This window comes from Monodon monoceros, unplaced genomic scaffold (assembly GCF_005190385.1).
Source record: "Monodon monoceros isolate NGI ecotype Baffin Bay Population unplaced genomic scaffold, NGI_Narwhal_1 Super_Scaffold_3, whole genome shotgun sequence".
NCBI classification, from domain to species: domain Eukaryota; kingdom Metazoa; phylum Chordata; class Mammalia; order Artiodactyla; family Monodontidae; genus Monodon; species Monodon monoceros.
In genome coordinates this window covers 29,338,756-29,357,117 of record NW_021703780.1, presented here as the reverse complement: position 1 = coordinate 29,357,117, position 18,362 = coordinate 29,338,756, and the positions used below count along the sequence as shown (strand labels likewise).

Sequence of the window (18,362 nt, the reverse complement as noted above, 5' to 3'; positions counted from 1 at the left end):
CTAAAACTCCACAGAGAAGTGTGTAGAAGTGAACAGACAATAGGTCATGATTTATTTCCCTGGTGGCGTCTGTGAATTCTGAGTATCGATCAAGGTCAGGACTGAAATAGGCACCTGTGAAAAAATCTACAGATAATAAGAAATTTAATGGTGAAACATTCACTTTTCCCCGAATATTAGGAAGAAGACAAGCTTGTCTATGCACATCACTTTATTCAACAATATATTAGAAGTCCCTCTTTATTTATGCAAGAAAAAAGAAATAAAAGGCATAAAGATCAGAAAACAGGAAATAAATGTATCTGTTTGTAGGACATATTGTGTATGTATAAAAATCCAAAGAAATCTACAAAGTAACTATTAGAACTAATAAGTGAATTTGGCAAGATCACAGGATACAAAGTTAATATACAAGAACAATTGTGTCTTTTATGTGCCAGAGGGATACCACTGGAAAACAAAAGTGAAAACAATTGTATCTACAATAGCCTCAAGAATATAAAATATTTCAGAAAATAATTAACAATCACAGGCAAGACCCCATCACTGAAAACTACAGAATATTTCTAAAAGAAATTATATAGCTAAATAAACGGGAGAGGTATACAGCATTCATAGATTAGAAGACATAATATCATTAAAAAGTCAATTCTCCCTCAGTTTTTCCATAGACTTAACAAACTTCCAAACATTCTTCCAACAGTCTTTATTATAGATATTGGCAAGCCAACTCTAAAATTTATATTAAAATGCAAATAATCTTGAATGCCACATCAATGACAAAAAAACATGAACTTTCACTACCTGATTTAAAGATTTACTATAAAGCTGTAGTATTTAAGATAGTGCAGTATTAACAAAGAAGTGGACATACAAATCAATGGAATAGGATAGAAAGGCTAGACATAGATCTACACATATATGGTCAGTTAATCTTTGAAAAGCTGCAAAGGCAACTCAATGAGGAAAGGAAAGTCCTTCAAGAAATTATACTAGAACAATTGGACATCCAGAGGTCCAACTGAAACTCAACCCTTATGTAGACCTTACAAAAAAACTAACTCTAAGTGGATCATAGACCTAAATGTTAAATGCAAAACTATAAACCTTTTTTTTTTTTTTTTTTTTTGCGGTATGCGGGCCTCTCACTGTTGTGGCCTCTCCCGTTGCGGAGCACAGGCTCCAGATGTGCAGGCTCAGCAGCCATGGCTCACGGGCCCAGCCACTCCGCGTCACGTGGGATCTTCCCAGACCGGGGCACGCACCCATGTCCCCTGCATCGGCAGGCGGACTCTCAACCACTGCGCCACCAGGGGAGCCCAAAACTATAAACCTTTTAGAAGAAAACAGAATAATCTTTGTGACCTTGCTTGACCTTCTGAGACAAGCTTTTAGAAACATTCCTTAAGACTTATCAAAATCATATACCTAAGGAAGGCTATGGGAGACAAAGAAGTATTTCTTTAAAAGATAGTATTTTTCCCTAAGATTTTCAAAAATACAATCTTGAGTATAAATTGTGTGAGTATTGAAAAATAAAGAATGGTTAGAGACTTCTAAAAAAAAAGATATTATTTTACATCTATTAGACTAACAAGAATTATGGTACTTAGTGTGGTCCAGGATATGAAGAGCGAGGCAAATCCCCTACACTCAAAGGAAAAGAAAAAGGAAAAGAAAAGGAAAAAGGATTTGTACATCCTTTTGCAAGAGTAACACAATAATATAAACAATTTAATGTCCTTTGGGCAATTTCACTTTTAGGAAGTCATTGTGATGAAACAATCAGGTAAGTGCAAAAAGTACAAACACACACGGGAGCATACACACAGGAATGTCCATTGAAATAAAGAAAAAAAAAGCAGTAACCTATGTACTATTTTTGAAAGATATATTTGAAAGCTATTTTAAAGATAAAAATATGTACTGCAACAACAATTACTAATATCCTTAGTGGACAGTGAAAATGTTATCACCAAATAACAACACCAGCTGAAAATATAGTGCCCACTATGTTTGTAAAGACCGAATTTGCAAGCAGTTTTTACAATAGCCTGGTGTTAACTCTTGATTTGGATACGAATTTATTAAGCAAATTGAAATTACTTGTATTACGCTTCTGTCTTCCCAATTATTGCAAGCATTTAGTTAATATGTATACACTTAGGATTTTTTAGCTACGATGAAGTAACTAGCACTTTTAATCTCTACTTCCAAAAAGGCAGTTACAAGCTGCCTTGTACTTTATAACTGATGAAAATCTATTTCTTTCGAAAAACCTTGCATAAGACACAGTTGTTGATTGTTGAGGAATTCATAAGTGGCTAGATCGTTTAATTCTGGTCAGCAGGTAGGTTCCCCATGTTCTAACATTGCACTTGAGATACAATGAAAGAAAATAAAAAAGAAAACATTACCTCTTCCGGAAACCCCACCTGCTAAGGTCACATACCTTGATTCTTGCTTTCTCTATAAATTCTAGAGGGGTTTTTCCAAACTCAAATCCAGCTCCAATCCAAGGAATCCAGCCCCCTATGCACGGGGGTCCACGCAAGTTCTTCCACTGAAGAAATAATAAAAGAGCAACACAACCTAAGATTATAACCACTGTTGGGGAAATGAATTCCATGTTTTTGTCTAGCACCTTCCTGAATCAGAGAAGGGAAAAGTCTCGCTGCTGTGGTACTTGCTCCTTCCCCCGGAACAGGGCACCCTCCCGACCTCCCAACTTTCCGCTGTTCCTTTTGCAGCTTGTTCGCCTTCCTAACTGTAGCCTCCGTTCCCCGCCCCAATTTTTGGGTAACTTTTGCATCATCACTCCCTCCTACGCCCACTTTTCTTTCAAGTTCTGGCCACGCGGGACGGAAGGACGGGGCTGGATCCTGCTGGTGTGGGTGCAGGGGGTGGAGGAAGAGAAGTGGCGCTGTTGCCATGGAGACCGGGGCTGGTGGCGCGGCGGGCGGCTCGTCCGCGACCAATCAGAGAACTCGGTCCAGGAGGGGCGGAGCCACTCGGACTACATTTCCCAGAAGCCTCGCGGGCTTCGCGTTGTTTTCCGATTTCACCCCACTGGGCTGCTCAAGTCCGAGGCTGCTAGGGAGAGGGTGCAGGTTCGGTGGGCCCATCTGGCGGAGTCGAATAAGGGAAATGGTCCCCGCCCCGCCGCTCGCCGGTTGAGGAGGAGCCGCTCTGGCCAGGTGGCGGGCCAGCCGCGGCGCGGGGCGCGGGCCAGAAGGGGCGTATCGTCCTCCCGTGCTGCTGCTGAATGTCGACTCCGGAGGATGAGGAGAGGCTCTCGCCGCTCGCCCAGAGATGGCCCCGCGCGAGCATGTTCCTCCTGTCGGGCTGCGCGGCCACCGTGGCCGAGCTAGGTACCCGGCCGTCCAGCCTGGGCCTCCCCCGCGAGTCGTCGAGGGGTCGCGCGGGGGTGGGGGGCCGGGCGGGTGGCTTCGTTTCTGGGTGGATGCAGCCCTCTTGGTCCACACCTGTCCTGCAGGTGTGGCAGGGTGGGGGCAAGGCCAACCTTGTAAGGAGGAGGGATTGGAGGTCACGAAGGTCTCTTCCTTCCAATTTCGTCTCCCTCGGGTGTGCTATTGCGCCTGAATATGTCCTTTTAGAAGCTTCCTGAGCTGTCATTCCTCTATAGGGATCATTTTCTCTTTCGTGAGGTTGCCCTTTTTAAAACCCAGTCCACTTTTCATCTTTATTGAGGTCATCTCTGTTATTTATATTCTTACGCAGCCTCACTATATCGTTGTGTTCTGGGTCCAAGTTGTGAACCCAACCTGTGGGACTTAAGTTCGTTACCCATCACTTACTGAGCATCCACTCGGCATCTGCCAGTTGACCTCTTTGCGTGGAAACTGTGTTTACCTTGTAGGACTCTGAGAAGTTAATAATATATAAACGTTAAAGCCAAGGCAAGGCAACCGCTAATTGCGACATTATTATGACAGTAGAGATATAGTTCAGAAGACCCAGCCCTGACCTTCTTACAGGCTGGTGGGGAGACATGCAGAGACAGACAATTACATTATGCTACTTATTATAATGAAGATGTTATTAAGTATCATAAGAGCAGAGAGGATGAACAGTTACATCTGCATAAGCAAGTCAGAGAAAACTTAAGGGGCTACCTAGAGCAGAACTATCACGCCCTTGCAAGAACAGGTGGTGTTTCTTCCAAGAATTTTGTGACTAGAGTGCCTGTGTTTTCCCTGCCTTCACTGTGCATTTTAAGATTACCCTTTCATTTTCTTGCCCGTTAAAAAAAAAAAAAAAAAAAAGGAATAGCTTGGATGTGTAAGTGTTAGTTTGTCCTGTTCTAAAAGGAGTGTACTTTGTATTTCCAGCAGAGGCAGATCTGTTGTTTGCCCTTAGTGCTCCTCCACTCTTGCCCTTTGGACCCTCTGTTTTTTTTTTCTTTCTCTTCTCCCAAAGCTGATGGCGAATTTTTATTATTCATTGTTTCTACTGAAATACAATTCATTAACTTAAACAAATCTTAAAAGCAGATTGCTAAATGATTAGGTATGTTTCCAGTTTTGTTTTGTTTTGTTTTTTTTAACCTGATGTTCCCCCTGTGACCAATGGCTTTTGTAAAGGAACATGCCTCCTGTTAAAATTTCATGGAGAATTGAATGGGGGAAGGGGAATCAAAATATGAGATGGTTTTGAGTACAAAATGATTTAGGATCAGAACCTGAAGCATTATTTAAGTAACCAGCAAGAAAACCAAAGTGATTTTAAGAGGCATAACCTATGCTAATATAGAGGTGCCTATATCTTAAGACTTTTCAGGTTTCATATGTCAACAGAGGATTGCTTAAATTCTCTATGTGCACACAACTTGTGTTTTAGAAAAACCAACAGCAAGATAATTAACTTTTCCAAAGACCAGTGGTTAAGACTGAATATTCTCTTCCCCCGTCTCTGTGTTCTCTTGGAAAAGGCATAGCTATGGTTTTGTATCAGGTGGTGGTCACTGAAAAGACTTATGTAATGTCACTAATGTTAATGAACTTATCTGAATCATTGTGTGTATAAAGTTATGAGCTTGATCTTCCTTATGTGAGCCAGTTAGCTTCACTCTGTTTTCAGATGAGAGGTCTATCTCTAATTCAAGATGTAATCATTAGGGAAAAAATTTTCAAGTACAGGTGGTATTTGTAAGGAAGCCATGCATAAAACTCATCAGTGCTGGAAAACCAACTCAACATATTCCTTAATTGAAAGAATATTGAGCCTGCCACCCTTTGATATAAAAGACACGATAAACCCTATGTTGCATCTTCTCTTTCTCAGACATCAGGTCAGTGATTCATCTACATGCAAACATCACCCACGAAACGACAGAATTCAGCTTCATCTGGCATTTATTAAGAACCTGTCATAAGTAGTACAGTATTCTAAAAGTCACATTGGCTCTTAATCATGGTTGCAGTCCAGGGCACATCACAGGCAATGGATACTGGAAATTATTCACATTGGAAGGCAAACATTAAGGACTAAAGTAGGTTTTGGACTGAAATTTCTGACTGAAAAAGAACCCAAGGGCTTGTCACTTTTTGTTTTCTTTCTGGTGCTCTGGGGCTGCTCTGGGACAGTGATTCTCAGATTTGGGAGTGTATAAGAATCAACTGATGTCTAAACCCCATCAACCTACTGAGACTCCATAGGCGTGGGGCTAGGAAATGTGTAATTTTTAACAACCTCCCTGGCTGATTCTGATGTATTCTGAAATTGGAGAATCACCCATCTTGTGCTGACTAAAATATGGGTCCTGTGATTTTTTAAAAAATTTTGTTTGTTTCTCTGAATGTTATGGGTTTCCCCCTCGTTTTGTTTTTTTTGTTGTTGTTAGCAACCTTTCCCCTGGATCTCACAAAAACTCGACTCCAAATACAAGGAGAAGCTGCCCTTGCTCGGTTGGGAGACGGTGCAAGAGAGTCTGCTCCCTATAGGGGCATGGTGCGCACGGCCCTGGGGATTGTCCAAGAGGAAGGCTTTCTAAAGCTCTGGCAAGGAGTGACACCTGCCATTTACAGACACATAGGTATTTATCTTGATTCTAGCTGGTGAGTTTGTCACGAGTTCTGTGTTTGTCTCCTCTGCTTTCCTGTTGAGCTGTGTTCAAAAGCCAGCTAGTTTTCTTCTGCTAATATGATAAATGAATATAAGGTTATTAAGGAATTATAGCCTTAGGGTTTTAGAAATGCATACAGAAGTATTTAGGGATGAACTGTCATGATGTCTCTAATGTAATTGAAAATAATTAAGCAAAAAAAAAAAAGAAGCAAATATGGTGAAAATGTTAGCAATTGATAAATCTCCATGATAGATATATAGGGAATTGTATTATTTTTCTCTACTCTTCTGTATGCTTGAAAATCTTCCTAATAAAAATGTTTTTTATTTAAGTTTAAGAAAGAAAAAGATGAATAGTTGATTTTTTTCCACTTGAGGAACTTTAAACACAAAATTTTAAATTTTTTTTTACATTCTTTGAAAATTAAACTATATTTGAGTGCAATGCCTCACCAGTCTCTGTCCCATGTGTCAGAGGCCGGGTTGATCTGAAAGTGAACAGGGATGACTGTCTAATCCAACCTTGGCAATAGAGTAAATGCAACACAGGTGATTTTTTCCTCAGTTCCCAGGCTACCTATGTGGGTCCTTAGTCACTCTGAAAGGAAAGTAGTTGAAATTACACTGCTGCCAACAAGAACACTTTTCTGCTCTGCTTCCAAAGCGGCACTCACATAGATAGGAGTTGCTGAGTTTGCAGCTTGTGGACGGGAGAATAAACTTGCCTTCAAAAGGAGATAGGACGGGTATGGCGTTTTTCTTCTCTAATCATAATAATTCCTCAAATACGTAGGGACTCTTGATCAGAAAAGTGCCCGGTACTAATGTTTACCAGCTCTGTGTTTTTAAAGCTTCAGTTCTCCAGATGAGCAGGTTAGAGTGTATTCACCAAGAACTGTCCAGAAGTGTGATTAGACTGTCACTGTTTTGGTGCTTTGTATGTGTTTGAATATCTTAAAATACTTCATTAAACTTCTTCAAATATCAAGAAAAGCTCTCTATATGAGTACCATGTACTGATTTTCACAATTTTTCTTTTTTATTCTTTTTTTTTTTTTTGATAGTTTCTCCTTGCTTCCCATTATCGTCTTGAGTTTTACTTCTTTTCATTTGTATTTTGTTGACCACCATCTGTGGTTTTACAGTTAAGATTCATTTCATATGTTTGACACTTGACTGAAAAATTACCTTAACATAATAAATTATCCAGTGAAGTTGTGCGTGTTTATTGAGTGAAAACGCCTGCTGTGGACCAAGCTCTGTACTAGGGCATATAGTGTAATGAAAAGACACAAAACCCGCCTTGAAAGGCTCATGGTCTGATGGAAAGATGAACAAGAAAATCAAGTTAATTTCTAATCAGGATGATAAATGCCGTATTAGACACATGCCTGGATAGTTCTGGGGGATCAGAGAAGCATGGCAGGTGCAATGACAGCCTAGAACGCTGGAGGCCAGGTCAGAGGGCACTTTTTGGAAAACATGTTCTTTGAGTTGAGTATTGAAAGAATGGGAGGAGTTAGCAAGTCAGGAAAGGGAGAAGCCATTCAAGAAAGATCAGATAACACAGGAGAAGGCCTGAGGTTTTAAAAGGCATGCCCATTTGGAGAACCATCAAGACCAGGTGTCCGAAGCCTAGGGTGTGTAAGAGAAAGACACAGCTAGAGAGGTTGACCAGGCCATGTCAAAGCATCCTCTTATTTTATTAAACACAGGGCCAGATTCACCCTTTCAATGCTCTGTCTTGCACAGTGTACTCTGGAGGTCGAATGGTCACTTACGAACATCTCCGTGAAGTTGTGTTTGGCAAAAGTGAAGATAAGCATTATCCCCTTTGGTAAGTTTTGTTTTGAAAATAATATACTGTATTGTACAACAGAGGGAATATAGCCAATATTTTATAATAACTATAAATGGAGCCTAACCTTTAAAAATTATGAATCACTATATTGTACACCTGTAAATTAGTTAATGTTGTACATCAACTATACTTCAATTAAAAAAGAAAAAGAAAATATACTAGTGCCCGGAAGGTTTTACTGTTTATCCATTAGATTTGTATAAAATTGTGCATTTGTACCAAAATTGCCTCAAGGTATAGGCTTAAAATAATAAATAATTACAATATAAATCCAAATAATTGAACATTTACTGCATATTGTATACAAACATACATGTATATACCTATATAAAATTATGTATATATTATTTAATATTTTAATATTAAAAGAATTCTTATGGAGCACCTTCTTTATGCCTCTTTCTACTGAGAAACCCTAAGCTTTAGAGTCAAACAGACATGGGCTCATATTTCTGCTCTATTTCCATGTAGCCTGGGCAAACTACTTCACCTTTTTTTATCTTCAGTTTTCTCTGCTCTGGAAGTTAATACCTACAACCAGGATTTTGTTTTTGTAAGATTAGATGAGATGATGAATGTAAGTGCATATCACTTATAACATTTAAAATAGAAACAGAGAAAAATAGGTTAATACAAGTAAAATACACAGAACTCCAGTAGATCAATAAAAAATACATAAAGAACATAAAAGGAAAAATCAAGAAAGGATATCAACAGGCAACTCACAGAAGAAGGAATGTAAGTGTTCATTAAACATGTAAAAATGTTCAACCTCACCAGTAATCAGGGAAATTAATTATAAGCACTTTTAGCCATTAAACTGTTAAGGGGAATGTAAGTTACTATAACCTTTTTGGAGCATAAAGTTTACCTGTTAAAATTTTTAAATGTGTAGTCCTTTGACCTAGCAACTCCTTCTTTATGATTAGAATCATTCAGAAATATTTGTACCTATGCATAGAGTCTCTCACACACACACATGCACACAAAGATATGGACTGTAGCGGTGTTGATAATAGCGAAATTTTTTAATTTAAATAACTAGCAATTTGGAAGTAGTCAAATAAGTTATGAGACATTTATACAGGGAGACATAACACAGCTATTTGAAGAATGGGTTTTATATGAAGAACATATAAAGATGCCTACAATATCTTTTTTGGGCTGAAAAAAAAAATCCAAGTCACAACTATAAGAAAAGGGCAATAAGTAGAATTTCATCTTCCAGGCAAAATCTCTTGGTGCTGTTTTTGAAAAATTGTAATGTTTTAAGCTATACTAGTTGCTTTCCCAGAGTTGGAGAAGGAATAGATTAATAGTTCTTGCATTCTGTAATTTCTTCCAGATGTGAAAGGGTTAGGTAAGGAGTTCAAAGGAAACATGTCACCAAAGCCAGCTCTCAGGGTGGATTGCCTCCGTGTCCTCTGACCCAGTCAGAACAATTCACTCAGTCACTGGGTCTTTACTGAGTGATTATGCTGTGTCAGTCCTATACTTAGTACCGAGGATATAGTGATGAAAAAGGCATGGTCCTCCGACATAGTCCCTGACTAGCCTCACGGTAATAGACACAGTTGCCTAAATAAGTAGAATCATGTAACAATCACACAGGAGGTGTGGTTATGGGATTCGAAAAGAGAAAAACCAGTGGTTACATACTGCACCCATCGCTGTGAGGAGAAACAGTCATGCTCATAGGTGATTGGTGGGAGCGTGAATTGATACAAGTACTGTGAAAAGGAACTTGGCAGGATCAATCAAATGTCATATAAATGTTCACATTTCTTAGTGAAGAGTTAGCTGCTTATATAAATTATGGAGTGGTCATAAAATGGAATGCTATGAAACTTTTTTAAATGAGGCAGCTCTCTATGAATTGACAGAGATAACCTTTAAGAGCAGAACAGTATACAACCTGGCATTCTGCATTTGTACTTTTGTTTTGTTTGTTTGTTTGTTTTTTGCGGTACGCGGGCCTCTCACTGTTGTGGCCTCTCCCGTTGCGGAGCGCGGGCTCCGGACGCGCAGGCTCAGCGGCCATGGCTCACGGGCCCAGCCGCTCCGCGGCATGTGGGAATCTTCCCAGACCGGGGCACGAACCCGTGTCCCCTGCATAGGCAGGTGGACTCTCAACCACTGCGCCACCAGGGAAGCCCTGCATTTGTACTTTAAAAAAAGATACTTTATATATACGCACACGTGCGCACAAGCCGTCAGTTGTAACTTAGTGGTTAAGACTGTGGACTGTGCACTCAGACTGCCTGGGGGTTACATCTTGGCTGTACTCCTCACTGTGTGAGCTGTCATTTAACTGCGTTGTGCCTCAGTCTCCTCACCCGTAAAGAGGAAATAACAGTGGTACTAATGTCATAGAGTCTATCTGAGAATTAAATGATATTTTTAAAAGTGCTTAAAACAGTGCCTGATGTAATGCATTCAGTGAACGCATTGTTATTATCTCTAGAAAAGTATAAGAGAAACTAGTCGTTGCGATCACTTCAGAAGAGGGGAACTGGGGATAGGGACCCTTTTCTACTCTGTACTCATTTGTACCTCTTCAAATATTGTTTTAGAGTACAAAGAAATTAGCTGCCCCTCTCCCCACAAGAGGCCACTGCCATAATCTCAGTAGAAGATGACTGGGGCTTGTCCTGAGACAGGAGCAGCTGGAGTGGGGAGAAGACGAAGGATTCAGGGCATGTTTAAGTACAATAGCCTAGACTTGTTCCCTGTTGGCTCCAGGAGGTGAGGACGAGGAAGAGTCCAGGGACAGAAAGAGTTTCTTCAAAGAGAGGAGCATTGTCAAAACCCCTTCCCCTTGGAAAACTACTAAAATAGTAATCCATAAAATTTGACTTACCCGGGCTTCCCTGGTGGCGCAGTGGTTGGGAGTCCGCCTGCCGATGCAGGGGACACGGGTTCGTGCCCCGGTCCGGGAAGATCCCACATGCCGCAGAGCGGCTGGGCCCATGAGCCATGGCTGCTGAGCCTGCGCGTCCGGAGCCCGTGCTCCGCAACGGGAGAGGCCACAACAGTGAGAGGCCCGCGTACTGCAAAAAAAACAAACAAACAAACAAACAAAAATTGACCTACCAGCCTTTGTCTGTTAAACTGATTACATCAATGCTGTTTTTATTCTCCTGTGGTCAGAATTAAACTGTAGTTAAACTATGTCTTTGAAGCAACTGCCCTTCCTTTGAATTTCAGGCCATGAAAGGCCCCTGGCACTTCAGATTTGAATTTCGATGCCTCCGGGTCCTTGAACCCTCCCATCAGTAAAAAGACAAACCTCTGTGATTTGTCTGGGTCTATTCTTTGCTTCACTGTGTCTTAAATCTCTTATGCAGGGGCTGTACCAGCATGTTATTATTCCCTACAGAATCTGTGAAATTGATAGCAACCTTTAAAAAAATGTATCCCCTTTTATAATTAGGAAATCAGTGATTGGAGGGATGATGGCTGGTGTTGTTGGCCAATTTTTAGCCAACCCAACTGACCTAGTGAAGGTCCAGATGCAAATGGAAGGAAAAAGGAAACTTGAAGGAAAACCACTGCGGTAAGTTCTCCAACCAATGAGTAACTTTCCTTTCCCCCTTGAACATTCCCTAATGACTTATGCATTTTTGTAACCCAACATTCAGTAAAGACATTAATTCTGACTCTTAATTTGGAAGTGGTATTCACTAAGGGGAGAGGTGAGATGGACCTTTTCTTTGCCTGACAATGTGTACATGTTCTCTACCAGACAAATTGTACATATGCATCGCTCTTTGCTGCTTTCCCAGACAAGGCAGCTAGATTTGTCCCCTACTGCAGCTTGATATAAAGAGTCTGATCATTAACAGTTGCCCTGGTGTGAATTCTGATTCTGCCACTGTGGCTTGGCATTGTGGAAGTCACTTAACATTTCTAGTCTGTTTCTTCATCTTTAAAAGGGACTGTCTCAGATGGTTTGACAGAGTGCCTGGCTCATCAGGTGCCAGAAAGCTTGCTTTCTTTCCCTTTCTCTCTGAAGGAAGGGAAATAGCAAGGTGAACCTTGCAAATTGTTCCTCCTTCCCTAATTTCGCTCCTCTTTTCCCAAGTTTTTATTATTATTATGCTGTTGTGATATAAAATCCTCCTATTGCACTACCCTATATTGTCGAAGTCTGCCTTTCTTCAAAGGGCCTCTTGTTCAACAATTTACTAAAATACCGCTTAGGCAGTTTCCCCTGGGAAAGGGGCAAATCTTGCAGATAGATAGACAGGCCTCTCCCAGGAAAGAGGAAAAGTGCAGGATGCCCTGAGTTGAGTATGAAGGGGTCTGATCCTCTGAACACTGCGGGTGTGCTGCTGAGCCAGAGGTCGGGGGGGTTGGGGGCCTCCTTTGGAGGTTCACCACGATCACTACCCTCCGCTCTGCTGCTCCTCCGGCTGACTCAGTGGAAAGTGGGGTTGGGCTGTGGCAGTCCAGGCCCCCTTCCCAACAGGGAGATAAGTAACATGTACAGCAGAGGAGAAAAGGGTACCGCACTGACTTAACCAAGTAGTTTACAGAATCCCAGGACCCGTTTTGTCATCCTGTAACAACTTCTGATTACTATGTAGCAGGGTGAAGTAATGTTGCCTTGGTTTGATACATGGAGAGAAGGAACCGTTGGGGTCCAGCAATGTCTGAGTTTTAACTGATCACGTCAATGTTTTTCCTTCTCTGTCACTAATGTTGGACATTTTGGGTTTGATACAGTAGGAAAAAATATTTAATGTTGTAAAGAGCATGAACCTTGGGATCAGACAATCTGGGATTCAAATCCAGCCTTTGCCACATTTTAGCTCTGTTACCCTAGTCAAGTTCCTTAACCTCCCTAAGCCTCAGTTTCTTCAGATGAAAATTTGAATAATAATACATACTTCATAGAGTTTTCAGGAATAACTTGTATCTTATGTATATAAAAAGTCTGGTGCTTAATAAGTGCACAATAAATGTGCAATTGTTAATGTGACCTCATTCGTGAGCATATTTCTTATATAGCATGATAGCAATTATGAATGTCCTTCTTTTTGGTAAGACTCAGAGAGTTTAATGCCTGAGTAAAAGCCACACAGCTAGTAAGTAGTAAGATGGCATTTGACACCAGGTATGTCTGACTATATAAAACCCAGGCTTTTATTTTATATCATAGGTTTCCACATTCGGTTCATGGTTCAGCACCATTTTTCATCTGTGTATAGAAAAATGTGCAAAATAAAGGCAAGATAATAAATTTTCATAAAGCCCAAAGTATTCAGTTTTAAGAACTCTTATGAAATTTTCCTCCCTACTTTTTGGTCTAAAAATATCACTTCTTTTATGAGATGATGTGAGAATTGATTTTTTTTGATGTTATTTGGTAAAATTACAAAACCTGAAGGTCTCCCACAATACTAGTAAAATGAACTCAGAGGTCTGATAACCACTATTCCTGCCTATAGTTAATATGGGCACAGATGATGTAAAATATCAAGAAAGGAGTTTTAATCTGTTTAATAATCTGAGAAGAGGATGTCACAGATTATAAAGATCTCCATAAAAAAATGTTTAACTCAAAAGTTGGCCTTTTTTTCTAAAGAACTAATAAGTTTCTCTGGAAATTAGACTTACGTGGATTGCTTTAATTTCTAACAATTCTAGATAGTTAAGATGTTACTTTACTCTAAATCATAACAGCTACAGGCAAAGCTTATACAATTGCATTCCAAACACAGGAACGCATAGAGTTTTCACATTTATTATTATTTTCCTTTAGATTTCGTGGTGTGCATCATGCATTTGCAAAAATCTTAGCTGAAGGAGGAATACGTGGGCTTTGGGCAGGCTGGGTACCCAATATACAAAGAGCAGCGCTGGTGAATATGGGAGGTAATGGAAACTTCGTTGAATTCTGCGAAGTCCTAATCGCCTTCATCATTTTAATTATAAGCACTCCATCGGGGAAAATGAGAATATGTATTTTATTATTTTTAATAATATGTACTGGCAACAGTCTTCCCTTATGTTATAATGTCATAATTGAATATTTTCCCTAGAATATTTTCACTTTATTCTATGATGATGTATGAAAAGGATTTCCTAAAACTAGCAAATTGTGACGATAAGGAGATAATACCAAACCATTTCTAAGGGCTACGCTCCACACCATACCTTCCTCTCAGATTCAAACTGGTATATGTACCGTATGTGATGGTCATTAAATGCAGACTACAAATCTTGCCCCCCAGTAATCCTGCTCCTCTTGCTGTATAATCCATTCTGCACAGCTGGGCACCTCAGGCTGGAAATCTGAATGTTTCCTTAACTCATCCCCATCTCTCGCTTCCCATATTCAGTCATTAATTTCTCCTATCTTCTAAATATTTCTTAAATGCCCCCCCGCAGTATTATGCTAAGTGAAATAAGTCAGACAGAGATAGACAAATACCATGTGATCTCAATGTGTAATCTAAAAAACAAAACAAAACAAAATGAAAACAGACTCATAGATGCAGAGAACGAACAGGAGGTTGCCAGAGGAGAGGAGGGTAGGAGGCCAAAATAGGTGAAGGGGATTAAGGGGTACAAACCTCCAGTTATAAAATAAATATGCCACAGGGATGTAATACACAGTATAAGGAACTATTACAATAATATTGTAATAACTTTGTATGGGGACCGATGGTTACTAGACTTATTGTGGTGACCTTTTTATAATGTATGCACATGTCAGATCACTATGTAGTACACCTGGAATAACCGTAATATTATACATTAACTATATTTCAATAAAAAGAAAGTTTCCCCCCTCAATGTCTACTACCTTAGTATCCTTAAAATGACTGTTTTTACAGTAGTAACCATCAAAACACAACTAGACCACTGCCACAGCCATCTAACTGGTCTCTTCCCCTGCCCTCAAATTTGTACCCAGTATCCATCGAGCTTTATCTAAAATACAGGTCTGAACATGTTATTGGTATCCTTAAAACCCTTCACTGGCTTCTTATCACTCAGAGAATAAAGTGGAAATTTCATAACATAACACAGCAGGCCTGTATAATCCAACCTGTGTATTCTGGGGTTGAGCAATTCATTGACTCTGGGGCAGAGAGGGAAGCAGAGTCAAGAGCTAAAATGTTCCACTGCCCGCACACACCAAACTCTTCCTCACCTCTGTACTCTCTGTCCTCATCCCTCTTCTTCTGTTGAGTTTTCTTCTGCAGATCGTTTCATACGTAGCTGAGGTGTCTCCTCCACCCATGTACTTTACCCAGACCTCCTGCAGCCGCCCCTCCCAGGTCATGGTGTGTTAGATGCCCCTTTATGTGTTTCCGTAGTTCCCCGTGCTTATCTCTGTTACTGGTTTTACCTCATTTCATTGCTTTCTACTATGTGTCTATCTCCTCCTCTAGATTTTGAGCCCCCTGAAGGCAAGGACTATGTTTCATTTTTCTTCATTTCCCCAGTCCCTCGTACATAATCAACAAGCATTTAGTGAATGAATCAATGGATGAAAGACTCCTAAGACCAAAATTATATGATTCTAAGAAACTGATAAATAGCATTTTTGAGAGGTATAGTAACATATCACTCAAACATCAAAGGGAGTAAGTCTATTTTATATACTGCTATTTCAGTCCTTTCATGTCTGCTGCATCATATTGGTGGATAGTTTGGTTTTCAGAAAACCTTTCAGATTGTCGTTCTCAATTCATTGCTTCAAAATCTACTGCAGCCCAGATTTCTCTTCCAAGTTCCAGCTTATCTTAAATATATCACTTTGAATGTGTCCAAACCAAGCTCATTTACTAAATCACTTCCTTCTCTGTTCTTCCCAATCTCAAAATATGATATCATCATCTTTTTAGTTGAACAACCCAGAAACCTGGGCCTGATTTTGATCTCTTTGCTTTCCCTTGCTCCTTACAGCCAACCAGTCACCAAATCCAGCCAGTTCTGTCTTGCATACATATCTCAAGTTCATCCACTTCCCTTCATCCCTGGAGCCACTGCTTTGTCCAAGTAGTATTGATCTCCTCCTACTGGACCACTACAAATGTCTCCTAACTAGTCTCCCCACGTACACCCCACAGCCATTTTGTCCCACTATGCACCTGAAACTTTTCTAATCAGGATCACTGGGGCTTATCATCTTACTTTAAAACATTTAAATTAGTCCATTCTCATTTTCCCATCTCCATAAATGGCAGCTGTGTCCTTCAAATTGTTCAAACCCAAAACCTTGCCGTCATTTTTGCTTCCTTTCCTTCCCTCCATATTCAATCTGCTGGCCAATCCCTGTTGATCCTGTTGATTCTGTCTTCAAAACACCCGAACTCTGACCAGCACTCCACAACGCCTTTATACAAGGCGCCGTCATTTCTTATCCAAGGCGCCATCATTTCTTATCCAAGGCACCATCATTTGTTTTCCAAGCCGCCATCATTTCTTATCCAAGGTGCCATCATTTCTTATCCAAGCCGCCATCATTTCTTATCCAAGGTGCCATTTCTTATCCAAGGCGCCATCATTTCTTATCCAAGGCGCCATCATTTCTTATCCAAGCCACCATCATTTCTTATCCAAGGCACCATCATTTCTTATCCAAGCCGCCATCATTTCTTACCAGAAGAACCGCAACAGCCTCATATCTAATCTGCCTTGTCTCCCAATAGTTTACTCTTAATAGAGCAGCCAGAGTGATCTTGTAAATCGTGGCCCCGGTCAGTCACTCCTTTGCTCAAATCATCCCCTTCTCCAACTCTTGCTGCCTCTGCTCCTGTTAAACTAGTGTTCTTGCTGTTCTTCTAACATACAAAGCTGACTTTGCCTCAGGGCTATGACACACACTGTGGCTCTGCCCGGGACGCTTTGTCATAGATATCTACAAAGTGTACTTTCTCAAGCTTCCTTAAGGCATCTGCTCAAATATTATAGCGAGGTCTTCCCTGATCACCCTATTTAAATTCACATACACCAACCTTTCCCACCCTCACACGCTCACTGTCCCCCCTCCTTGCCTTGTCTTCAGAGCAGTCACTACCATCCGAAATGCCATGTGTTTACTTACTTGTTTATTGTCTCAGCCTCCAACAAAGAATGGGGATTTTGTTCATTTTGTCCACGGCTCTTTCCCCAGAGCCTAGAATAGCGCCTACCACACAGCAGGTGCTCAGATATCTGGTGAATGATAAAATGCATCTACCCATTCTTATCTCTTTCCAATTCCCTTCTCTGTACTTTGGTGTATGTAATCTTTACAAAACTCCAGTATTGAGATCTATCCCTCCCCTGCTTAAAACCCTTCAACAGCTCTTCACTGTCATTAGGAAAAAAGTATACAAAACTTAATGTAGAATAATGACCAGGACCTTTTGTTTAAAGTGATGGAATCTCAACTCAACCTAACTTAGGCTAAAAAAAGGAATTCATCAGCTCCAACACTGAAAAGTGCAGGAGTTGAACTGACTTTAAGCAGAGCTGGATTCAGATGTTCAAATGATATAATTGGGTGTCTGTCTCTCTTCCTCTTTTCCTCCCCCTCCATCTGCTTTCCTCTGCTTGAGAACAAGAATGGGATCTTTCATCCTTCTACACATTCCTGCCCCATTCTTAGCACATTCTTGACACAAAAGACATTCATTGCTGAATGAATGATATTTAAGCTTTCTTTTTCTATGTATTGCCAGATTTAACCACTTACGATACAGTGAAACACTACTTGGTTTTGAATACGCCACTGGAGGACAATATCATGACTCATGGCTTATCAAGGTAAGACTGTTTTAGTTTGTCTCTTTCTATTTTTTCCTATCTCACCCTTTCTCCCATATTTGGCGTAAATTCTAACTTTTGTCTCTTTCGATTGAGAACCTACTGATATCACCCTTAAAGAAAGGCAATAGTACATTTATAAAGAGCAATTTTCTTAAAAGTTTGTTGCAGTTAAAATGGGGAAGGGAGGGGCAGAGTTGCAGAATGTTTCAGGTTAAACCTCCCCAAGTATTTGCATCTTGATGGGGCCATGCCAGGGTCAGATTGTGATAACTGATTCTCCAACTCAATTCAACGGGTATATCTGAGCATCTTTTAGGTTAAAGGCACCGTGCAAGGCCCTGCAGTGGATACAAAAGGTAAACCACACTCCTTCCCAGGGAGTGTACCAAGGGGAAAAACAAGACTAGTGTAAAAAGACTGTACAGTAAGTGCTAAAAGAAAGGAACTAGTTACTGTAGAGTTGGGGTGGGAGGTGCAGAGAGAAAAAATAACCGCTCAGAAGGGCCTACAAAGGAGACAGAATTAGGTAACTGTTTTGAAGGGCTGTGGCTTGTGACGGACAGAGACACGATAAAGAAGAGCATCCTAGGAAAGAGAAACAGCTTAAATTCTTTGCAACACAAGTTCAAATTATCCATTAGAG

At 40.4% G+C, this 18,362-nt stretch overlaps 2 protein-coding genes across 4 annotated transcripts in view; one reads left to right on the top strand and one right to left on the bottom strand.

Moving 5' to 3' along the window:
• LOC114907547 (24-hydroxycholesterol 7-alpha-hydroxylase) overlaps positions 1 to 2,875 on the bottom strand; it is a 98,047-nt gene extending 95,172 nt beyond the window's left edge. The window contains exons 1-2 of the mRNA XM_029243276.1: positions 2,835 to 2,875; positions 2,453 to 2,563 (exon numbers count right to left, since the gene is read on the bottom strand). The gene's annotated coding sequence lies outside the window, so the exon portion shown is untranslated. The remainder of the gene's footprint in view (positions 1 to 2,452; positions 2,564 to 2,834) is intronic.
• A 191-nt stretch (positions 2,876 to 3,066) lies between these two features.
• SLC25A27 (solute carrier family 25 member 27) overlaps positions 3,067 to 18,362 on the top strand; it is a 29,674-nt gene continuing 14,378 nt past the window's right edge. For 2 of the 3 annotated variants that reach the window (XM_029242740.1, XM_029242741.1), the window contains exons 1-6: positions 3,074 to 3,371; positions 5,864 to 6,055; positions 7,840 to 7,924; positions 11,382 to 11,504; positions 13,716 to 13,828; positions 17,632 to 17,716. In XM_029242740.1, coding sequence (XP_029098573.1) covers positions 3,266 to 3,371; positions 5,864 to 6,055; positions 7,840 to 7,924; positions 11,382 to 11,504; positions 13,716 to 13,828; positions 17,632 to 17,716 — 704 coding nt within the window. In that variant the 5' untranslated portion in view covers positions 3,074 to 3,265. Of the gene's footprint in view, positions 3,372 to 5,863; positions 6,056 to 7,839; positions 7,925 to 11,381; positions 11,505 to 13,715; positions 13,829 to 17,631; positions 17,717 to 18,362 lie in introns of all 3 variants that reach the window. The other variant, XM_029242739.1, reaches the window with a different exon arrangement.